This window comes from Eriocheir sinensis, chromosome 8 (assembly GCF_024679095.1).
Source record: "Eriocheir sinensis breed Jianghai 21 chromosome 8, ASM2467909v1, whole genome shotgun sequence".
NCBI classification, from domain to species: Eukaryota; Metazoa; Arthropoda; class Malacostraca; order Decapoda; family Varunidae; genus Eriocheir; species Eriocheir sinensis.
The window spans coordinates 9,506,157-9,525,590 of NC_066516.1; the positions used below are offsets into that span (position 1 = coordinate 9,506,157).

At 47.2% G+C, this 19,434-nt stretch overlaps 1 protein-coding gene across 4 annotated transcripts in view; it reads right to left on the minus strand.

Moving 5' to 3' along the window:
• Positions 1 to 366: 366 nt before the first annotated feature.
• LOC126995472 (proclotting enzyme-like) overlaps positions 367 to 19,434 on the minus strand; it is a 34,488-nt gene continuing 15,420 nt past the window's right edge. For 2 of the 4 annotated variants that reach the window (XM_050855049.1, XM_050855046.1), the window contains exons 2-10: positions 12,860 to 12,996; positions 5,530 to 5,673; positions 4,112 to 4,242; positions 3,248 to 3,384; positions 2,828 to 2,946; positions 2,541 to 2,712; positions 1,629 to 1,873; positions 1,291 to 1,451; positions 367 to 999 (exon numbers count right to left, since the gene is read on the minus strand). In XM_050855049.1, coding sequence (XP_050711006.1) covers positions 838 to 999; positions 1,291 to 1,451; positions 1,629 to 1,873; positions 2,541 to 2,712; positions 2,828 to 2,946; positions 3,248 to 3,384; positions 4,112 to 4,242; positions 5,530 to 5,673; positions 12,860 to 12,995 — 1,407 coding nt within the window. In that variant the 5' untranslated portion in view covers position 12,996 and the 3' untranslated portion in view covers positions 367 to 837. Of the gene's footprint in view, positions 1,000 to 1,290; positions 1,452 to 1,628; positions 1,874 to 2,540; positions 2,713 to 2,827; positions 2,947 to 3,247; positions 3,385 to 4,111; positions 4,243 to 5,529; positions 5,674 to 12,859; positions 13,000 to 19,434 lie in introns of all 4 variants that reach the window. The other 2 variants (XM_050855047.1, XM_050855050.1) reach the window with 1 other exon arrangement.

Below are 19,434 nucleotides of genomic sequence, written 5' to 3' on the forward strand. Positions count from 1 at the left end.
GGAAAAACCATGAATATAACAGGAAGGAAGACTGGGCACTGGCCACCAGATGTTTACTTTAAAATATGCAAATAGCAGTGTCATGATTAATAAAGAGGAGGCAGTCGGGGTTGCGGCAAAACCCTGCACCGAGTTGTCCGGGGGATGAGGGTGAACGGGAGCATGGTGGCGAGGAGAAGGATTCCCTGGACACGGATCCCAGTAAAAAAAGCTATGAAAGGAGTGGGTAGGAACAAAACAGAAAGTGGACTAACTGCTACAAACGTAATCAAAAGTGCAGGTGATTTCATATAAAAATTTTTTTTTTAAATGTAGGAACTCGCCACGACTCGCGCAGTGGGGTGGAGGCGCCAAGGAGGAGGGAGATTATTTTTCAACATTTATTAAACGTTCCACACGTAATAATATCTCATAAAACCTGGACTTGCTTAAAATTTTATTAAAAATGTATTCACTGGAAAGCTAAAACACGAATACGGGCCCTATTAACTTATTATGTTGGCGGCCCTCAGCAGGCTTCCAATTAATAGCCACAGAGCCTCCTGCCGAACACTGCCGACACGGAGTCTGTTGTACATTTTGTTTTTTTAGCATGATATCGTACTATTTGCTATTTTTTCATGTCTCCTTGTATCCTCACCATACTGAATGACAAACCCCTTCAAACCCTTGAGCCTGGGCACAGCCGTCACAGGCCCGCCGCGCACCACGAGCCGTCTGTGTGGCTGCGTGACGCGGCTTCCTGTGTGTCTAGAGTGGACGGTGAAATGTCTGTGCTCGTCTTCCCGATACTTTGGCGTCGCGAGTGGTGAGGCGGCGTATCCCTGGAGTAGTTAGTTACACGGCATTTTGTCTGATCCAGTCCCTGTATTTGCTGACACGCGTGTACACGCCAGGGTTGCCCGCCTCGGCACAGCGGATGCCCCACGACACGACGCCCGCCACCGCCCACCGGTTGGCGCCGCCTTGCTGCAGCAGGAGGGGGCCGCCGCTGTCACCCTGCAGGACAGATTTGCCAGGTTTAGTGAGGGCACGGTTGGAGACAGGAATATGAACGTATGTAGAACAGATTTAAGAGGCATAATCACACATATTACTAATAATTCACCAATATTAGTAACAAAATTAATTTAGAAAAGCACACATTACATTCCCTGATAAATGACCATGTCTATTCTTTTAGAGGATATGAAGTTGTTTTGAAAAGCGATAAAATGATTGATGTCTGGAGGAGCACAACATGGCTGGCGAGGCGAGGAGGAAGGGGAGCGGAGAGGGAGTCAAGCCTACCTGACAGGAGTCCTTGCCGCCCTCCTTGGCCCCGGCACACAGCTGCTTGTCGATGATGTTCTGCTCGTAGGCCTCGTCACACTCCGCGTTGGTCCACACGGGGATGGTGACCTCCTGCAGCGTGGAGGCGACGGGGCCGCCGAAGTAGATGGTGCCCCAGCCTGCGGAGAAGAGTCACTGAGGCGCGGTCTTGTCCATGTATCAATCAGACATTTACTAGCTTGTATATAAGTAATTTTTGTTTCACAAAGTATTCCAATTTAGCATGTTCATAGTAGCTTATTACAACCGCCCAACACGCCCAGGTACAGCACTGCCGCCGCCGCACGGACACTCACCAATCACCGTGGCATCGTGCCCCACGTACGAGTCGTCGGAGTCCGGGAGACAGACGGGCCAGATGAAGTCGCTGAAGTCTGTGGAGCGGTCGAGGGTGATGAGGGCGATGTCGTTGACATAGGTGTTGGTGTCGTAGCTCTCGTGGGGCTTCATGCTCTGAACCTTGAAGTCAACGTGCGCCGAATCTCCGGTCTCGCCGAAGGTGTACTCGCCGAGGCGCACCGTGATCGACTCCTTGGTGAAGCTGAGGAGACAGAGGAAGGGGTTATGAAAGAGTGTTTTCATGATAAAAAAAAATGCATCATTCTCGCATCCCATCAATCATTATGTTTGAAGGGGTGAAAATATTCCAGTGTTCAGTCACAAATGCAGTCTTGGGATCCCACACCCATCGCTAGTCCCCAAACCACACCCCAAACCCCACTTATAACCCCACCCCAACCCGAACCCAGCCTCCACCCCAAACTCCTAAACTCCACCCTCATCCCCCATCTTTCACCCCAACCACCCTCCCCCTTTACCCCCCGTCATCCCAACCCTATACCCCCGCCTTCCACCTCAAAACACTTTCAGCACTAGATGGCCTACACGCCGGCTGCTCGGGCCGAGATTCGAACCCTGGACCCGAGGGATACTCAGCAAAGTGCCCCATCATTTGTACATTATGATACAGAATGCACGATCTAGTGACGTTACTGTAGTGATATGCTAAACCTAACCAGACAACTAGAGGCACGTCAATAACAATACATCAGACAGTGAACAGAAGGAGAGTAACAAGACACTTCTTCCGAAGCTGACCTCTCTTCTTGTCTCTCATTCTTCTTTCTTTTATTGGAGCAGTGCCGAGAGGGCTTTTTCGTGTTTTTTTTTGCATTTTGCCTCCTTGCTGTAAAAAAAACAACACTCACTCAACGATGCAGTGGGCGGCAGTGAGCACGTGGCGGTTGGTGATGAGCACTCCGCCGCAGAACTGAGTGGCGCCGTTCCGCAGCAGGGCAGCGATCCACGGCCACTCCTTCGGGTCGGCCGGCTTGCCTCCCACGATCCGGGTCGGCGGTATCTTAGCGATCAGCCCGCAGCCTGTTGAGGACCACATGGCATTGATTCCTCCTCACTCAGGACCGTGAAAATATGAATGGTATGGCTCACCGGATGTAACTTGTGTTTGTTGATAAGTTTAAGGCATTTATTTTACCTCTGGCTTCGCTGGCTGGTGTGGTGGGGCGGGGCGTGGGCGCGGGCGTGGTCGGGGCAGGCGTGGTTGGCTTGAGGTTGTTACTGTTGAGCCGCAGGGGACAGCAAGCTCCGAGGTACCTGAAAGAAGGAGCTCAAATAATAATCTCTTACATTAACATCATTACTTATCCTCGAAGTCTAGAAACGCCTACAAAACATCCATTAACAACTATATGATACCAGATGATACGCAGAAGACATACTCGTGGGTTCAAACATCAGGCTTCGAGGTACCTGTAATAAGGAACACTCAATGACCTCCACATTAACCTGCCTCCTTATCCTTGAATTTGAACACCTGCATAACACCCATTAACAACTACGTGCTACCGGATGCCACGTTGAAGACATACTCTTAAGCTCAAGCACAAGTACTCACGCCCCCTCGACGAGACAGGCGTAGGGAAGGTAGTCTCTGAAACTTGAGGCGAACTCCGGCTGGATACAATACTGCAGGTAACGGCAGAACCCGTTCTCACCTCTAGGGGTCACGCATTGCTGGAACGGCTCGTCAGCCTGTGCGGGGAGCGAAGAAAAGGGAGTCACAGGTGGGCCGAGGAAAAAAAAAGAGTCAGCTAAATGGCAACGAGGCGTAAGTATAGGCTTGTAGGGCTAGTGAGGCGCTGGATATTGTGTTGCGCCGCTTCTGTGTCCTGGGGGGGAAATGTTCAGGTGTTACGCATCCATCTATAGTAGTTACATCGGCATTGTAAACACCTCACGGCGACGAGGTGTGAATGGCTGGCTGTGTGAGATGAGGCCTGTTTTGTGGCGTATAGGTATGTGTGTGTGGGGGGGGGAGGGGGGGGGAGTCTAGCGTGTATAGAGGACAAGGAAACCCGTAAACAGCCTACAATAGATGGATGCTGTAAATGGGAGTTGGAAATAGATTGCGAGTCGTTGTGTGGTGTGTGCTGTTTTAGATGACAGCTGCGTCCCTGTGCACCGGGTATCGATAGCTAACATATAAAACACCAAATGACACACACACACACAACGACAAAATACTTAGCAAAATAAATGGTGAAGAAGAAAGAAAGAAAGAAAGTATAAGAAACAAATGGCACACAAAATGATAAAATAGAAAAATGAAAGAAAAAGGAGAAAAGAAAAATGAAAAAAAGAAAAAAAGAAGAGGAAAAAAAAGCAAAAAAAAGAGAAAATGAAAGAAAAAAGGAAAAAACGAAAGAAAGAAAAAGAAGTTAAAAAAGATGAAAGAAAAACCACAACAGCAGCAGCCTACCTTGCCAATGCCCAGCTGGTAACGTCTGGACTGGCTTCGCGGGGTGCTGGGCAGGCCTTGCAGCTCCACAATATTGCCGCCCGTCGCCACGTTGCGCACCCACGGGATCTGGCTAGCCAACTGCGTCACGCCTGCCGAGGTACAAAGTGATGCGTCTCGTTACCTCTCCCCTCACACCTGATCCCATACATCCCTCATTGTTCCCCTTATGTCGAAACATCTATCTGAATTTACTGAATGTACTGCACTTCACCTTCTAATTCTCCTGGTTCTCCTATTCCCTAGTTCCTTGTTCAGCTTGTCTCGTTATCTTGCTCTACTCTTTTTTTTCCTTCTTCTCTTTCTCCTCCTCCTCCTCTTCATCCGCGCGCGCACACACACACACACACACACACGCACACACACACACACTACAACACCGCCACACACACATTGCAACACCAAAACACTACAGCCCAAACACATATTTCAGTCCCCGTCTTGTAAAATGAAAGAAACGCCTCACACATTTTCTCGGCCATTAACTAATGTAATGTTTGCCTCGCCCTGAGTTACGTTATGGTGTGTTTCGCGTATATACTCTGCCCGCGTCCTATTTGTCATACAGCCTGTTTAATTAGGTCTTGTCTCTTGGCCCTGCTGTGCTGATGAACGCCCGGCCCGGTTTAGTAATGAGTCTTAGGCCCGCAATATTAAACGTAAAGGCACTGCTGTTCGCCTATTTGAAAAGCCCTCCCGTAGAAATTGCTGGGATTTTCATGGCCTGTTTCGTGATCCTCGTGATGGTTTTAAATGACTTCCAAACCTTGAACGGGAAAAACACCCAGGAAAAGTTGAAAACACGGTTAATCTTCTCTGTGGCCTTGAGAAATAGTCGTATTGGGAGCCTGATGCGTTTCAGAATATGGATCCGAGTAGTGTCGTGCATAGTCCCGCTGTGCCCTGTCTGCTGCATGGTTTGTGTGTATGACTGGAAGGTTTGTTTTCCGTCAGTGGCCTTTCAGTGGCCATTCCGGCACTCGTTTTCTCTGTTTGGTTGTTTGTTCCTACGCGGTTTGTAGTTTATGTCTGGACACCGGTCGGAGTTGTTGCCTTCAAATGGTCTGTTGGGTCTGTTGTCCCTGTTTGTTCTGTTGTCTTGATTCCATTTGTCTGTTGAATCCTGCGTAGAAACGGATCTCTCTACTCTCTACTCCAGTCTCTCCCTCCCCATATCTCCTCTTAAGCTGCCATCACTATACCTCGCCCAGTAGCTTCATCCTCGGCACACTGAGGCTTGGCAACAATAAGATGACCTCCTTGTCTTTCCCTCCATTCCCTGCCTTGCCCATCTTTTACCCGCCCCTTAGCTAGGTCACATTGGGGCAGTGATCTCATGGTTCCCATCCCCTTGGCCTCGGCGTCCCCGTCACACTCACCAGCGCTGGGCGGCCCGTCCTCCTGGCACTCCGGCAACTCTCTGTTCTTGCGAGCGTTGCAGTTGATGCCGCCCTTGTGGTTGCCACCCTTGTTTGGTCTGTTACTATTACCTCTGTTAGGCCTGTTGGGCCTACCTTGGTTACCTGGGAGGAAACAAGCACTTTGATGAGGGACAGAATACGACACTGGGTATTAAAAATCTGCAAAACTAAGTTGACACGGGAAATCACTAATTATTCGAAAAAATGACAGAACACAAGCCATTCACCACAGCCATCCACCCTCATCTCCCATGACTGCTTTTCACACTCATGCAGAAAATATGATACAGTATAACAACCCACAAGAAGAGTTGGGTTGCTCCTACCAACGACACTGTTCCAGGTGGCTTTGAGGACTCTGACAACCAAACATTATGAGGTGAGGGAGCGGGCGCGGCCACAGCCTCCCGGACCTCGGGGCTGCTGAGCCTACTGTCCAGCAGAAGGAGTTACAAAATTAAACCTAAATAATCATAATACAAGTAAACAAACCAATCCCAGTGCAGGACGGTTCCATCACTGCAGAGCTTAATCTGAATGGCTGATTGCCTGACGTTTGTGTGTCTGTATGTACACTCACCCCGGCGACACTGAGGTTTGTTCCTGTTTCTGTTGCTGTTGCAGTTGATTCCTCTCCCGTTACCGCGGTTGTTGCGGTTACCGCGGTTGTTGCGGTTACCGCGGTTCCCTTGATTACCTGATGTTAGCGGGGATAATCGTAATTTTGTTCATCCCTAATGTGGGAGCATGGCCAACAACTTAGAAACAAATACACAAAAAAACAACAAGTGCCATTCCCGAAAACAGTTAAACAACAGTCTCTTAAAGTACAACAAAAACTATAGTGGTAATTTGAGAAAAAAATAGTGGATAGGTATGAAAAAACTGATATTTACGCTGAACACACTGAGATGTTGTAAAAAAAGTTAGCAAAAATATATGTCAACTCAAGAGATATTTTTGACGCGCGCTAAACAGGGTTAAGCACGAAGCACGAGATTGCGCTGTGCCTAGCGATGCGCAGACTGGCTGTAGACACCACCAGTACACGATGCAGGGACAGCCGGACAGCCGATGCGGTTAAGGTTTACAAGATGCACAAAACGGTTTAGTCCCTTGGTGTGTGCCACGAGTTTATATTTACATTTCAGATTTATTATGGGCTGTATGATGGTGAGATGTGTATGAATATATGATTTTTACACCTCGGGAAGCAAGTTAGCCAAGCACATGCCTATCGATCCTGTATGTTACTTCTATAATGGTTAGTTGTCAGGGTCAGGTGGACGAGAATTCTATAATGCACTCGACTACGGTTGGGGGAAGTACTTACACTTATTAGATTACAATATATATTACCTCTTCTTCTACTACTACCACCACCACTACCACCACCGCTGTACCATCATCATGCAGAATTGTTTCTCTTCGTTATTTCTCATCACAGCAATACACCCAGGGTCATGCACTTGTTGCGTCACCTCATCTCATTTCATTTCGCCTCAAAATGAACAACCATAAACAAAATGAAAAAACAAACTAGACCCACCACCATAACCACCAACCACCATCAGAACCACCAATCACCACCAGAACCACCAACCACCACTTTAGAAACACCCACAGCAAACAAACGGGAGAAATATCTAAGAGAGTGCGTCTGCTACTAGTGAACTATTCTAACTTTCATTTATTTATAAACTAACTTAGGTGGAAGGTCTGGGGCTGCGTGAAGGGCCCGAACAGAGTCGGTGTGGAGGAGCCGAACTGAGGCTGTTGTTGACCAAACTGAGGCTGTTGCTGACCAAACTGAGGCTGTTGCTGACCAAACTGAGGTTGTTGCTGGCCAAACTGAGGTTGTTGCTGGCCAAACTGAGGTTGTTGCTGGCCAAAATGAGGTTGTTGTTGGCCGAATTGGGATTGCAGGCCAAACTGAGGTTGCGGGCCAAACTGAGGTTGCAGGTCAAACTGAGGCTGTTGGCCAAACTGAGGTTGCTGGCTAAACTGAAACTGAGGTTGCTGACCAAACTGAGACTGTCCACCAAATTGGGGTTGCTGGTTAAACTGCGGCGGTCTTCTGAAGGGACTCCCGCCAGGGAAAACGCTGAAGGGGTTGAAATTACCCTGTGTGCCTCCTGCAATACAGAGTGTGTGAGTGTGTGCGTGTGCTCTGTGTGGGTGTGAGCGATATATATATATATATATATATATATATATATATAGAGAGAGAGAGAGAGAGAGAGAGAGAGAGAGAGAGAGAGTTGGAGAGTTTCGTTTGACGGCGCAACATCTGTGGTCATATGCCGGAGAGACAGGAGGGGGAAGGAAATATAGGAGAAGGGAACAGATCCCAGGAGACGGGACACATCCCCCGATTAATACCTGGTACCCATTCACTGCTGGGTGGACAGGGGAGTAGGGAATCGGAAAAGCCGCCCAAATTTTTCCACTCCGCCCGGGAATCGAACCCGGGTTCTCTTGGTTGTGAGCCGAGTGTGCTAACCACTGCACCACGAACCCCAGAAAAGAGAGAGAGAGAGAGAGAGAGAGAGAGAGAGAGAGAGAGAGAGAGAGAGAGAGAGAGAGAGAGAGAGAGAGAGAGAGAGAGAGAGAGAGAGAGAGAGAGAGAGAGAGAGAGAGAGAGAGAGAGAGAGAGAGAGAGAGAGAGAACGCGAGGGAGAGAGCGAAGAGAGAGAGCGAAAAAGAGCGAAAAAGAGAGCGAAGAGAGAGAGCGAAAAAGAGAGCGAAGAGAGAGAGCGAAAAAGAAAGCGAAATAGAGCGAAAAAGAGAGCGAAAAAGAGAGCAAAAATGAGAGCGAAAAAGAGAGCGAAGAGAGAGAGCAAAGAGAGAGAGCGAAAAAGAGAGCGAAAAAAAAAAGAGAGAACGAGAGAGAGAGAGAGAGAGAGAGAGAGAGAGAGAGAGAGAGTTGGAGAGTTTCGTTTGTCGGCGCAACATCTGTGGTCATATGCCGGAGAGACAGGAGGGGGAAGGAAATATAGGAGAAGGGAACAGATCCCAGGAGACGGGACACATCCCCCGATTAATACCTGGTACCCATTCACTGCTGGGTGGACAGGGGAGTAGGGTATCGGAAAAGCCGCCCAAATTTTTCCACTCCGCCCGGGAATCGAACCCGGGTTCTCTTGGTTGTGAGCCGAGTGTGCTAACCACTGCACCACGAACCCCCAGAAAAAGAGAGAGAGAGAGAGAGAGAGAGAGAGAGAGAGAGAGAGAGAGAGAGAGAGAGAGAGAGAGAGAGAGAGAGAGAACGAGAGAGAGAACGAGAGAGAGAGAACGAGAGAGAGAGAACGAGAGAGAGAACGAGAGAGAGAGAACGAGAGAGAGAGAACGAGAGAGAGAGAACGAGAGAGAGAGAGAGAGAGAGAGAGAGAGAGAGAGAGAGAGAGAGAGAGAGAGAGAGAGAGAGAGAGAGAGAGAGAGAGAGAGAGAGAGAGAGAGAGAGAGAGAGAGAGAGAGAGAGAGAGAGAGAGAGAGAGAGAGAGAGAGAGAGAGAGAGAGAGAGAGAGAGAGAGAGAGAGAGAGAGAGAGAGAGAGAGAGAGAGAGAGAGAGAGAGAGAGAGAGCAAAGAGAGAGAGAGTTCATGAGCTGCAGAGAGAATGGTAATGAGAGAGAGAGAGAGAGAGAGAGAGAGAGAGAGAGAGAGAGAGAAATTTTTTTTTATTACAATAATGGAGGCAGCTCAAGGGCACAATAAAGAATAAATAAAAAAAATAATCGTGATGGTGGTGGTGGTGGTGGCGGTGTGATGATGGTCGTGGTGGTGGTAGTGTGATGGTGGTGGTGTGATGGTGGTGGTGTGGTTGTGGTGGTGGTGGTGTGGTGGTAGTGGTGGTGGTGGTGGTGGTGGTGGTGGTGTGATGGTGGTGGTGGTGGTGGTGGTGTGATGGTGGTGGTGTGATGGTGGTGGTGTGATGGTGGTGGTGTGGTGGTGGTGGTGGTGGTGTGGTGGTAGTGGTGGTGGTGGTGTGATGGTGGTGGTGTGGTGGTAGTGGTGGTGTGGTGATGGTGGTGGTAGTGGTGGTGGTGGTGTGATGGTGGTGGTGGTGTGGTGGTAGTGGTGGTGTGGTGATGGTGGTGGTGTGATGGTGGTGGTGTGGTGGTAGTGGTGGTGGTGGTGTGATGGTGGTGGTGTGGTGGTAGTGGTGGTGTGGTGATGGTGGTGGTAGTGGTGGTGGTGGTGTGATGGTGGTGGTAGTGGTGGTGGTGGTGTGATGGTGGTGGTGACTGCATTGTGATTATAGTTGAAGAACATTTGAACAACACAGGACTGCAGTAAAGATGAAGTCACAGTTGAAAACCCAGTTGAAGGTTTACTATAGAATGGAGTTAAAATAAAGCATGTCTAATCTACACTAAATCTACAAAGCGGCGCCACTATCACCTTTCTTACGAGTGTTAGTGAGAGAACAACTGCTGTCTAGATTACTCTCAACACCACCTTGACCACAGCCTAGAAAAGTTAACGCTACTACACTACACCACTACACTACCACATCGTCTTCCTGATGAGCTACATGAGCCACGCCCACAGCCTACACATGTGCAGCCGCAATTTCTGTCCTTGCTCCACGCCACATCACCCACACGGATGAGCGCTGCCATCCATCTAGTGCCGCATCAGGCTCGGTTGCAGGCCACCATACATCGCGTCTGGTGCCAAAACATGACGCATTCGGGTGCCTCCATGCATGACGTGTAAGAATAAACGTCTGCATGTGAAGAACACCCTGGCCTATGCTGAGAGATCCAGACACAGGAGTTGCACGCGCGTATGCACAGTGCGTTTCGTCCATGTTGCTATGTGTGGCATCCTGGACCGTAGCCTTGTCGTCTTACCGGTGAGGACTTGGAAGGTGATGACTGTGGGTTTTGAGTGTGTCAGACCGTGAAGGAGGGAAAGAACTTGTGGCTGCATGTGTTCATAAATAACGATGAAAAAATGCACAACTACGGATACAGTGTACAGCCACTCGTCTCTGGCCCCCTCAGCCGAGCAGTCACTTTCCTTCGCTGCCTTCGGTGTGACAGTGTGCGACGCATGTGCTGAAACGTGACTCTGATGTGACAGATGTGAATAAAGTTTGTAAAATAGTAATGAATTAAGTGCTCCAAAGCATATCCTAACACTGATACACAACTGCCACCTGTTTACATTTATGTTGTGTTCCGTCCATTGCAAACTTTTGCTTAGTATCTTAAATTGAAGACCAATTTTGTAAGCAGTGTCTCACATTCACGCGCGTTACGTTATTACGCAAGATAATTAATTTCATTATGGTACGAGTAGTTACGTAATACAAAAAATTTATAACAGCATGAAACTGAAGAATCAGAATAATACAAACAGCTGCTACATTGCAATGAACAATGAATTCAGCATTTTTATTACTGATGCAAGTTTTCTACGCACAAGAAAGCCCGCATATGTGAGCAATATTAAAAATCCATTCATAATTATGTCTTTCATGATCTGCGCTAAGCCTTCACGTTCCTCATTACAGACAGGCGCGCAGAGTGTTGAGGCAGCGTCATCGCCCACTACTCGGCAAAATCAAAAGTTTTTTTGATGAGTAGCCGCATGCAGTTTTAAGTTCCATCCTGGCGAGAGAAACAGATTGGCAGCAGCTCGCGGCTCGTCACAGTGGGGGCCGTGATTGATGATAATGCATCGTAATAGTTTGAAATTAAATTTGCACCGAGTGGTTTTGCTGCGTGGCGCTCTGGTGATGAAGTAATTTGGAACTGATCAAAAACGCCTAAACTGATGACTGAACTTCTCGTGGAGGAAGGGATCACTGAATTTTACACTTGTAGATACTATTTACTTGCCACGCACGAGTCGCTAAGCCACGAGAGGATAGGAAGCACTAGACACAGTGGCACTACACACAACCACGCTATTTTATACATCCTCCTTTTTTCCTCTCCTGCTGCTGCAGCTTCACATACTTTAATCGTGGAAGTGTGGGGGGGTAAGAAGGGGGGGAGTGCATGTGCGCGTTTGCGGACTGTATGCTGCCGTAACCTGGAGGCTGAGGTGGGGCGCGGATGAAGGCTGAGGGCTGGCCAGGGGACCCGCATCAAGGGACCCTATGGTCGATGAGAAAAGTCCTCGAGGTGTGGTGTTACTAAGTAAAAGTCAGGTTACTGGATCCTGAAACACGGGACAAGGTTGACGGTCATGGACAAGGGTACGCACGTGTCTCCCTTGAAATCGTAGTTTGAATTACTGGAGTCTACATAGGTTACTAAAATAGATGAGGCGATATTTCTCTAAAAATGCAGAATTTCTTTTTAATTTTTTGGACTTTCTAATAGTAATTCAAACCACAATTTCTACGGAGACTCGGGAGAACCTTTACCCACGACGCTCGACCTGGCTCCTGTATTTCATGTTTCAGCACCCCGACTCCTCCGCACCACTTTCTCAGGGTGGACTTTTGTGCTCGACCTTAGGGGCTCAATGTGGGCTCAACACTTCTGTTTGGCAGGCTGTATACGCTGCAGCATGCCAATAGACAACGAAGAGCAAACGTAAGTTCAAAGTGGCGCCATGCAATGAGGACTTGGAGATGCAAGGCAACAACGTCCCGCGGCCCGGCTCTCGGCTTACCTCGGCCTGAAAATAAAAAGTACAGCGATAGTAACAATGAAATATTTTTCTTTCCTTTCATTGTTGCCTCATGGTTTATCTATCAAAGTGATAACTCTCGGTAAATAATAAGAAAATAGTATTATGAATATCATTTACCAATATTCCTATTAGCAATATTATTATTTTTGCTATTACTGTAAGTATTATTTATTGTCATTGTTGCTATTACTCTTGTCAGGATCCATGAAGGCAGCACGACAACACTAGACAAACTACCAGAAGGATACATGAACATTTTAAAAACAAGACTGGCATAACACAACATTAACACAGAGTAAATAAAAATATACAAAAAAGCAACATGTGAATGGAAGTGCAGGTGTGTGAATGTGCAGACATATTTGTATATACCTTAATATAGGTGTGCAAGTGGACGTGTATGCATGTGTGCTTGCGTGTTCATGCGTCCGTGCGTCTGTGCGAGGAGCAATTCACATATCCCGTATTCACCCCCCCTGAGCTACGGAGGAATACTTCTCCTGCCAGGTGGCGCCTGAAGCCGGGACAAGAGGGACTCACAGCCGTCTAAAGTCACGACCCCCCCAACTGTGCCATCCCGCTCCTCTGTGTGTGTGTGTGTGTGTGTGTGTGTGTGTGTGTGTGTGCACTCACCCTGCCGCTTCACCCTGGACAGCCCTTCTTCCCCGGCCTCCTCCTCTTCCTCCTCGAGCGGTGCCGGCCCTGCACTCACTACCGCCCACATCACCACAACCAGCACCGCCGCCAGCAGCACCAGGCTCACCCTCATCCTGCTGGGGGGAAGAAACGTCATGAGGGGCCGAGACATCCACACCAAGCACTGCAAGAACACACACACACACACACACACACACACACACACACACACACACACACGCACACGCACAAGCGGGCGGGTGCGCGTTGACATGCAAGCAAACAAACAAGCAGTTAAGCGATGAAGGCATTTAAGGCACTGTCGCAACAAGTACCTCCTTACCAATCACAACAAGGTCAAATGTACTGCGCGCTTTCAGGACAAGTATATACACGGGGGACTACAAGGCTTAGTAGGTTCATTCAGGAAGGACAAACTCCCGAATTATCTATTTTAAACACTCGTGACGCTGAGTTACGATCTGATGAGCCTTCGAGTCTCCCTAGCCGTTTGACGTATTCTGTCACACTCTAAACCTTTCTTCGTCTTGATAAACAACATGTACAAAACAATGTGACTCATGGACGATATTGATGATTCCCCGGAGGATGGCACGAGTTTGGTAAGACCGAGGATGCATTGGTAAGGTAACGCGCGACACACGCTTGGTATTGCTAAACTAAGGGAAGTAAATCTACCGCAAGAGAGTTACGGTCCAATCACATTTCTAATCACCTGATGTGCATACTTTTTACTCGTACACTTATCAAACCATAAAACAAAATGCAGATATTAATTAGTGCGCAAAACTAAGAAAACTAGCTCAAACAGGCGAATAGCTCAAGGTTGTAGAATATTCATAAAACCGTCTGAGTGGAAAGAAGGAAATGAGAAAGGGAGGAATAAGGAGAAACGGAGCGTAGGGAAAAAAGGAGGTTGGAGAAGGATTAAGGCCGAAGGATGGGGAGAGAGGAAAGGAGGGAAGAAGCGAGAAACGTAGGAGTTGGAGGAATGGGAGAAGAGGAGGCAGAAAATAAAGAAACGAATCAAAATATGCGGGAATGAATGAGGGCGGGAAAAGCAATGATTTGAAGGATGAAGGGAAGGACAGCAGTAGATAAATAGAGAAAAGATAAAAGAGGAGAAAGGGAGAAAGAAAGTGTATAAAATAAAATAGAAAATAAAACAAAAACCGGAACCGAGATAGCAACGTAAAGAACTCGAAAAGGAAAACTGATAAAAATAATGATAAATGGACAGAAAAAGAAAGAAACTGAAGAAAGGAAAAGGACTTGCACACTGACTACTGACTGACTGATGGACGAACTGACTGAGGGACGAAGAGATGAAGACACAAGGAGGAGGAGGAGGAGGAGGAAGAGAAACGAGAGAAGGATCAAACAGCCATTAATCTATTGTTGCAACATAGAAAGGAAGTGAATCGCTCTTTTTACTTCTACCAATGGCAAGGCGACGGTCCGTGAAGACTGAATGACGCGGAGAAACAGGTTGGTTGGTAAAGGTGAAGGAGAGCGTGGAGACAAAGACAGGACGAGGAGGATGAAAGAAAAGGATGGCGAAGGTGGACACGGTGAAGCTGACGAGGTGGAGAAGATGAAGAAGTGAAGAAGAAGAGGTGGAGAAGAAGAATGAGAGAGATGAAGCTGAGGTCCAGAAGAAGAGAAAGGTGGTGAAAAAGAGGTGGAGATGTGAAGAAAAAATTTAGAAAAAGTGGAGGAGAAAAGGAATAGGAGAAAATAAAACAAAAAAAATTAAAAAAATACGAAAATTAAAATGGGAGGAATAGGAGAACGAGGAGGTGGAGAAGCAGGGAAAAAGACAAGGATACTGAAGGAGAAGGAGAGTGAGGAACCATGGAAAAACGGAAACATGGAAATTCAGGCAACAGAAAGTCTTTTGGCTCATTACGAGGTTGCCCGCTCTAGTGATTTAATCTGCTCGACAGTCACTTGGTGCCCGCAGAGCAGATGAAAGCACTTCGGTATTCAATTTACTCCTGTCGCAATGAAATGACGGTCGATTCATTTTTTAAAGGAGTTGATGGTATTCGCATTTACTACTTCTGAGGGAAGATTATTCCAATGGCGGATGACTCGGGTCTGAGAAGAAACTCCTGCCAATATCTGTATTACACCGCCTCGCTTGAATAATATGAAGACCGTTGTTTATAGTTCCTAGGTTAGAGCAGTGGTTCCCAACCTTTTTTCTGTCGTTTCTCCCTTCATCAACTTCAACCACCCGGATTTCCCCCTTCATGTGGACGAGGAAAAAAGTAGCCAAAACACGAAATTTACTTGCTTAATAATCATAAAATTTCCCACCAGGGGGAAATTTCCCCCAGGTTGGGAAATACTGAATTAGACTGTAGCTCAAAAAACTTGGAGTGGTTGACATTGCTGAAGGTCTTCAGTTACTTGAACACCTGTATCATATCTCCTCGTAAGCGTCACTTTTCCAGGGTAAAGAGATTGATTCACTTGAGGAGGAGGAGGAAGAGGAGGAGGAGGAGGAGGAGGAGGAGAGGCAAAAGACAAGGATACTGCTGGAGGAGGAGGAGTAGTAGCGTGAACAAAACAATGAAGGGAGGGAGATCAACCTTACGTAAGTCCCTAACCCGTTTCAAGACTCTGCTAAATGGTGGGGTACGAGACACTGTGTTCTTTCTTTTAACTCTAATATTTCTTCACTGTAAATTGATCTCCGCGCCGCTCGTGACCGTGAAACAACAAACAATATGACAGATGCGGCACGATTGTACGTAGACACACGCACACACACGCACACCCACACGCACACTCACACACACACACACACACACACACACACACACACACACACACACACACACACACACACACACACACACACACGGATTAAAATAATATTAGCGAAAGCAGGAAGGAGAGGAGTAAAGGGAAGAGAGATAAAGGGAAGATAAAAGGAAGGAACGGAAAATGGGAGGAGATGGTGGAAGAAAATAATAATGATAAGAATAATAAGGTAAAAAAAAAAGAAGAAAAAGAGGCATAAGGTGAAAAGAGAAAGGGAAAAGGTTTAAAGCAACGCTAAAAATAAAAATGAAAATAATACGAGAATAATGGCTATCATAACAAAACTAGGAAGAAAAATAATGGACTCAGCGATGCCTGAAGGAAGGGTCTAAGAAGAAAAAGACTGCGGAGGATTTGAATAGAGTATAAGAAAGAGGTGGAGGAGGAGGAGGAACAGGAGGAGGAGAAAGAAGGAAAAACGAAGAAAGAATACAAGAGAGAAAAATAGAAAAGAGGTGGGCGAGAAAGAAGAAAATAGAGAGGAAGACAGAAAAGAGGATGGAAGGCGGAGGAGGAAGACGAAGGGGAAGATGGATGGAGAAACGGGGGAGCGAGTAGAAAGAGAAGGAGGAAGAGAAGGAGGAGGAAGACGGCACATTTCCATAGGTTCTATAGATGCTCAGATTACGTAAACACTATGGTCCATACCAGGTGGTCTCTCAAAGTTCAAGGACAGACTCCCCCCCTGGGCTGGACCATGTAACGTTCTGGTGGCCGTTTGGTGACGTTCCACTTGGGTTTTGAGGTTTAACCCAAGTGGAGGGTCACCAAAACGGCCACCAAAATGTTACTCTTCTGTCTTAGCATATATCATAGTGGAGAACGTGGCGATTGAGTTTGTTCTGAAGGGAATTCATTTTGTTTCACTGAACTACTGGAGGCGGAAGTTTATTTCATCATCGTGCAACAACAATGGAGGAATTTGGTGCAGTCTGAATTTGTTTGTTTTTTCTTTCTACAAATCAGGCAATGAAACTCTTTACCTATATCTTCCTTTCACCCATTCCCCCTCTCAACCTACTCCCTCCCCCTTCCTCCCCAACCCCAATCCCCACCTTCCTCTCACTTATTCCACCCTCAACCTGCCTCCTATTCACTCCCACTCCTCCACCTACTCATCCACCTCTCTCCCCACCCCACCAATACTCTTCCACCTATCCCCCTTCCACTTCCACCTTCCACTTACTTCCACCCATCCCACCTCTCAATCTATCTCTTATTCAATCCCACTCCATCTACTCCCTCCCTTCCTCCTCCTTTCTTCCACCCCTCTCTCCCCGGTCACCGTAGCCTGATGGGGCGAGGTAAAAACTGCCCTCCGCCAAGGTCAACCGCCTGGAAAACCCTAGCTACCCCCCCCCCCTCGTCCTCCTCCTCCTCCTCCGTCAGGGTGTTCGGAAAGGGAGGAAAGAGGTGACAGTAGGGAGGGAAGGTGGAAGGAAAAATATAGTGATGAATAAAAAAAGGTAGAAATGGAATATATGAGAGAGAGAGAGAGAGAGACCCCTCCCCTCACGTCCCCTTCCCCCTCCCCCCCCCCCTCCCTTCCCCTTCCTCCTCTTCCTCCTCTCCCGTTTAGCGCTCCCAATAACAAACCATTATTATTATTTTCATCTTCCTCTCCTCTTCTTCCTCTTCCTCCCCCTGCTCCTCCTTTTCCTGTTCCTCTCATTACTACGCTCCCCCGTTCTTCCACCCTTTCTTCCTCCAATTCATCCATTTCCTCATTTTCCATAACCACACTTTTCTTCCTATTTCTATAAATCTGTCGACTCATTTTCTCCTCTTTACCATCATCATCATCATCATCATTGTCATCGTTGCTTGTTTTTAGGGACACACAGGACGTCAGAACATTAACCCACTCGACATTTTTAAGCCTCACATTGTTCTTTCGTTTCTAATCTTTTTTTTTATTGTCATATCATTAAACTTAACCTCTTATTTTTTTTAATTTCTCTAAACCTTCGATACTTCTTTTATTTCGATGCTACAGTCACAAGAGCTAATGCTACGGGGATGAGCACGGAGGCGACGCGCAGCTGTAGTGTACGCTCCCACCCTCACTAACTTTAATCACTGACAGCTCAAAATAGCAGCGCATCCTTTATAACCAGTCGACGAAGGTATCTTTTATTGTTTTTTTTTTTTTATCCAGGGCTAATGGAGATGAGCATTGAGTCCACGCGTAGCTACGTGTCCGCTTCCACCTTCACTTTAATCAATCACAATTCGGAAATTCCGAAGAGCAACACGTCCTTTAAAACCAGTCGACGGAGCTTTTTTGTGTGTGTGTCTTTTTAATCCCTCTCCATCCGACCTCTTTTTGTCATTCTCCCTCCCACCGCCCTCCTCCTGGCTTCCCCCGCGTACGTGTCATGGCTCTGCGGCGTCCCTACTGCGCACAACACAACGCGAGGCAGATAAACAAGGACAACACGCCGGAGGGAAGAGACAAAAAATGCAAACCGGCCTCCACGTCAGTCAGCCACTTCCGGGGAGCGCGCCATCACTGTCTGCCTCGGTAACCTCCTCCTCCATATATACCTGGATTGGGGTTGGGTTGGAATTTACCTGGGCTGGCTTTCGTGTCTCTGCTGCTCTTTGTGTTTGATCGTTTGTCTGTTTGGGCGTCTGTGTGTTGGGGTGATCCATTTTCTGTCTGTCTGTTTCTCTGCATGTCTTTTTCTGCCTGTCTGTTGCTGGTTCTGTCTGTTGCTGGTTCTGTCTGTTGCTGGTTCTGTCTGTTGCTGGTTCTGTCTGTCAATGGTTCTGTCTGTCAATGGTTCTGTCTGTCAATGGTTCTGTCTGTCAATGGTTCTGTCTGTCAATGGTTCTGTCTGTCAATGGTTCTGTCTGTCAATGGTTCTGTCTGTCAATGGTTCTGTCTGTCAATGGTTCTGTCTGTCAATGGTTCTGTCTATCACTGGTTCTGTCTATCACTGGTTCTGTCTGTCAGTGGTTCTGTCTGTCAATGGTTCTGTCTGTCAATGGTTCTGTCTGTCAATGGTTCTGTCTGTCAATGGTTCTGTCTGCTACTGGTTCTGTCTGCTACTGGTTCTGTCTGCTACTGGTTCTGTCTGTTGCTGGTTCTGTCTGTTGCTGGTTCTGTCTGTTGCTGGTTCTGTCTGTTGCTGGTTCTGTCTGTTGCTGGTTCTGTCTGTTGCTGCCTGTCTGTTGCTGCCTGTCTATCTTTGGTCGGGTACCTGTTTCTGTCTATCTGGTTAATTGCCCGTTTCAGTATGTCAGTCTGCTTCTGTCAGTCTGTCTGTTTATCCGTCTGTTTCTGTCTGCGGATATGTCTATTTTTGTTGACAATTTACCTCGGTCTTTGTCTGTCTATCTTACTATTGCATGTTCTCTCTCTCTCTCCCTCTTATTATCCTGCTCTCTTCCTCCCTTCCTCTTTCTCTCTCGTTCTCTCTCTCTCATATTAGATCATCCTTCCGCCGTATTTCATGCCAAAGCGTCTCGTTACTTCCTTAATAATTCTCACAAGTTTTCATCATGTCTTCCGCCACCATATCATTTTTCATCTAACTTTCTTTTTTCTTTTGTGTGCTCTGGTCTTCCCTGCTTTAAGTTGCTCTTTTATTCCTTAGCTACTTTTTCATCTATCTATTTACTCTTTTGTGCTGTATTCTTCCCCAAGTTCTTCGATTTATTTTTATTTCTCGTCCAATTTTATTTATTTGACGTGAGTTTGACTCCCATATATA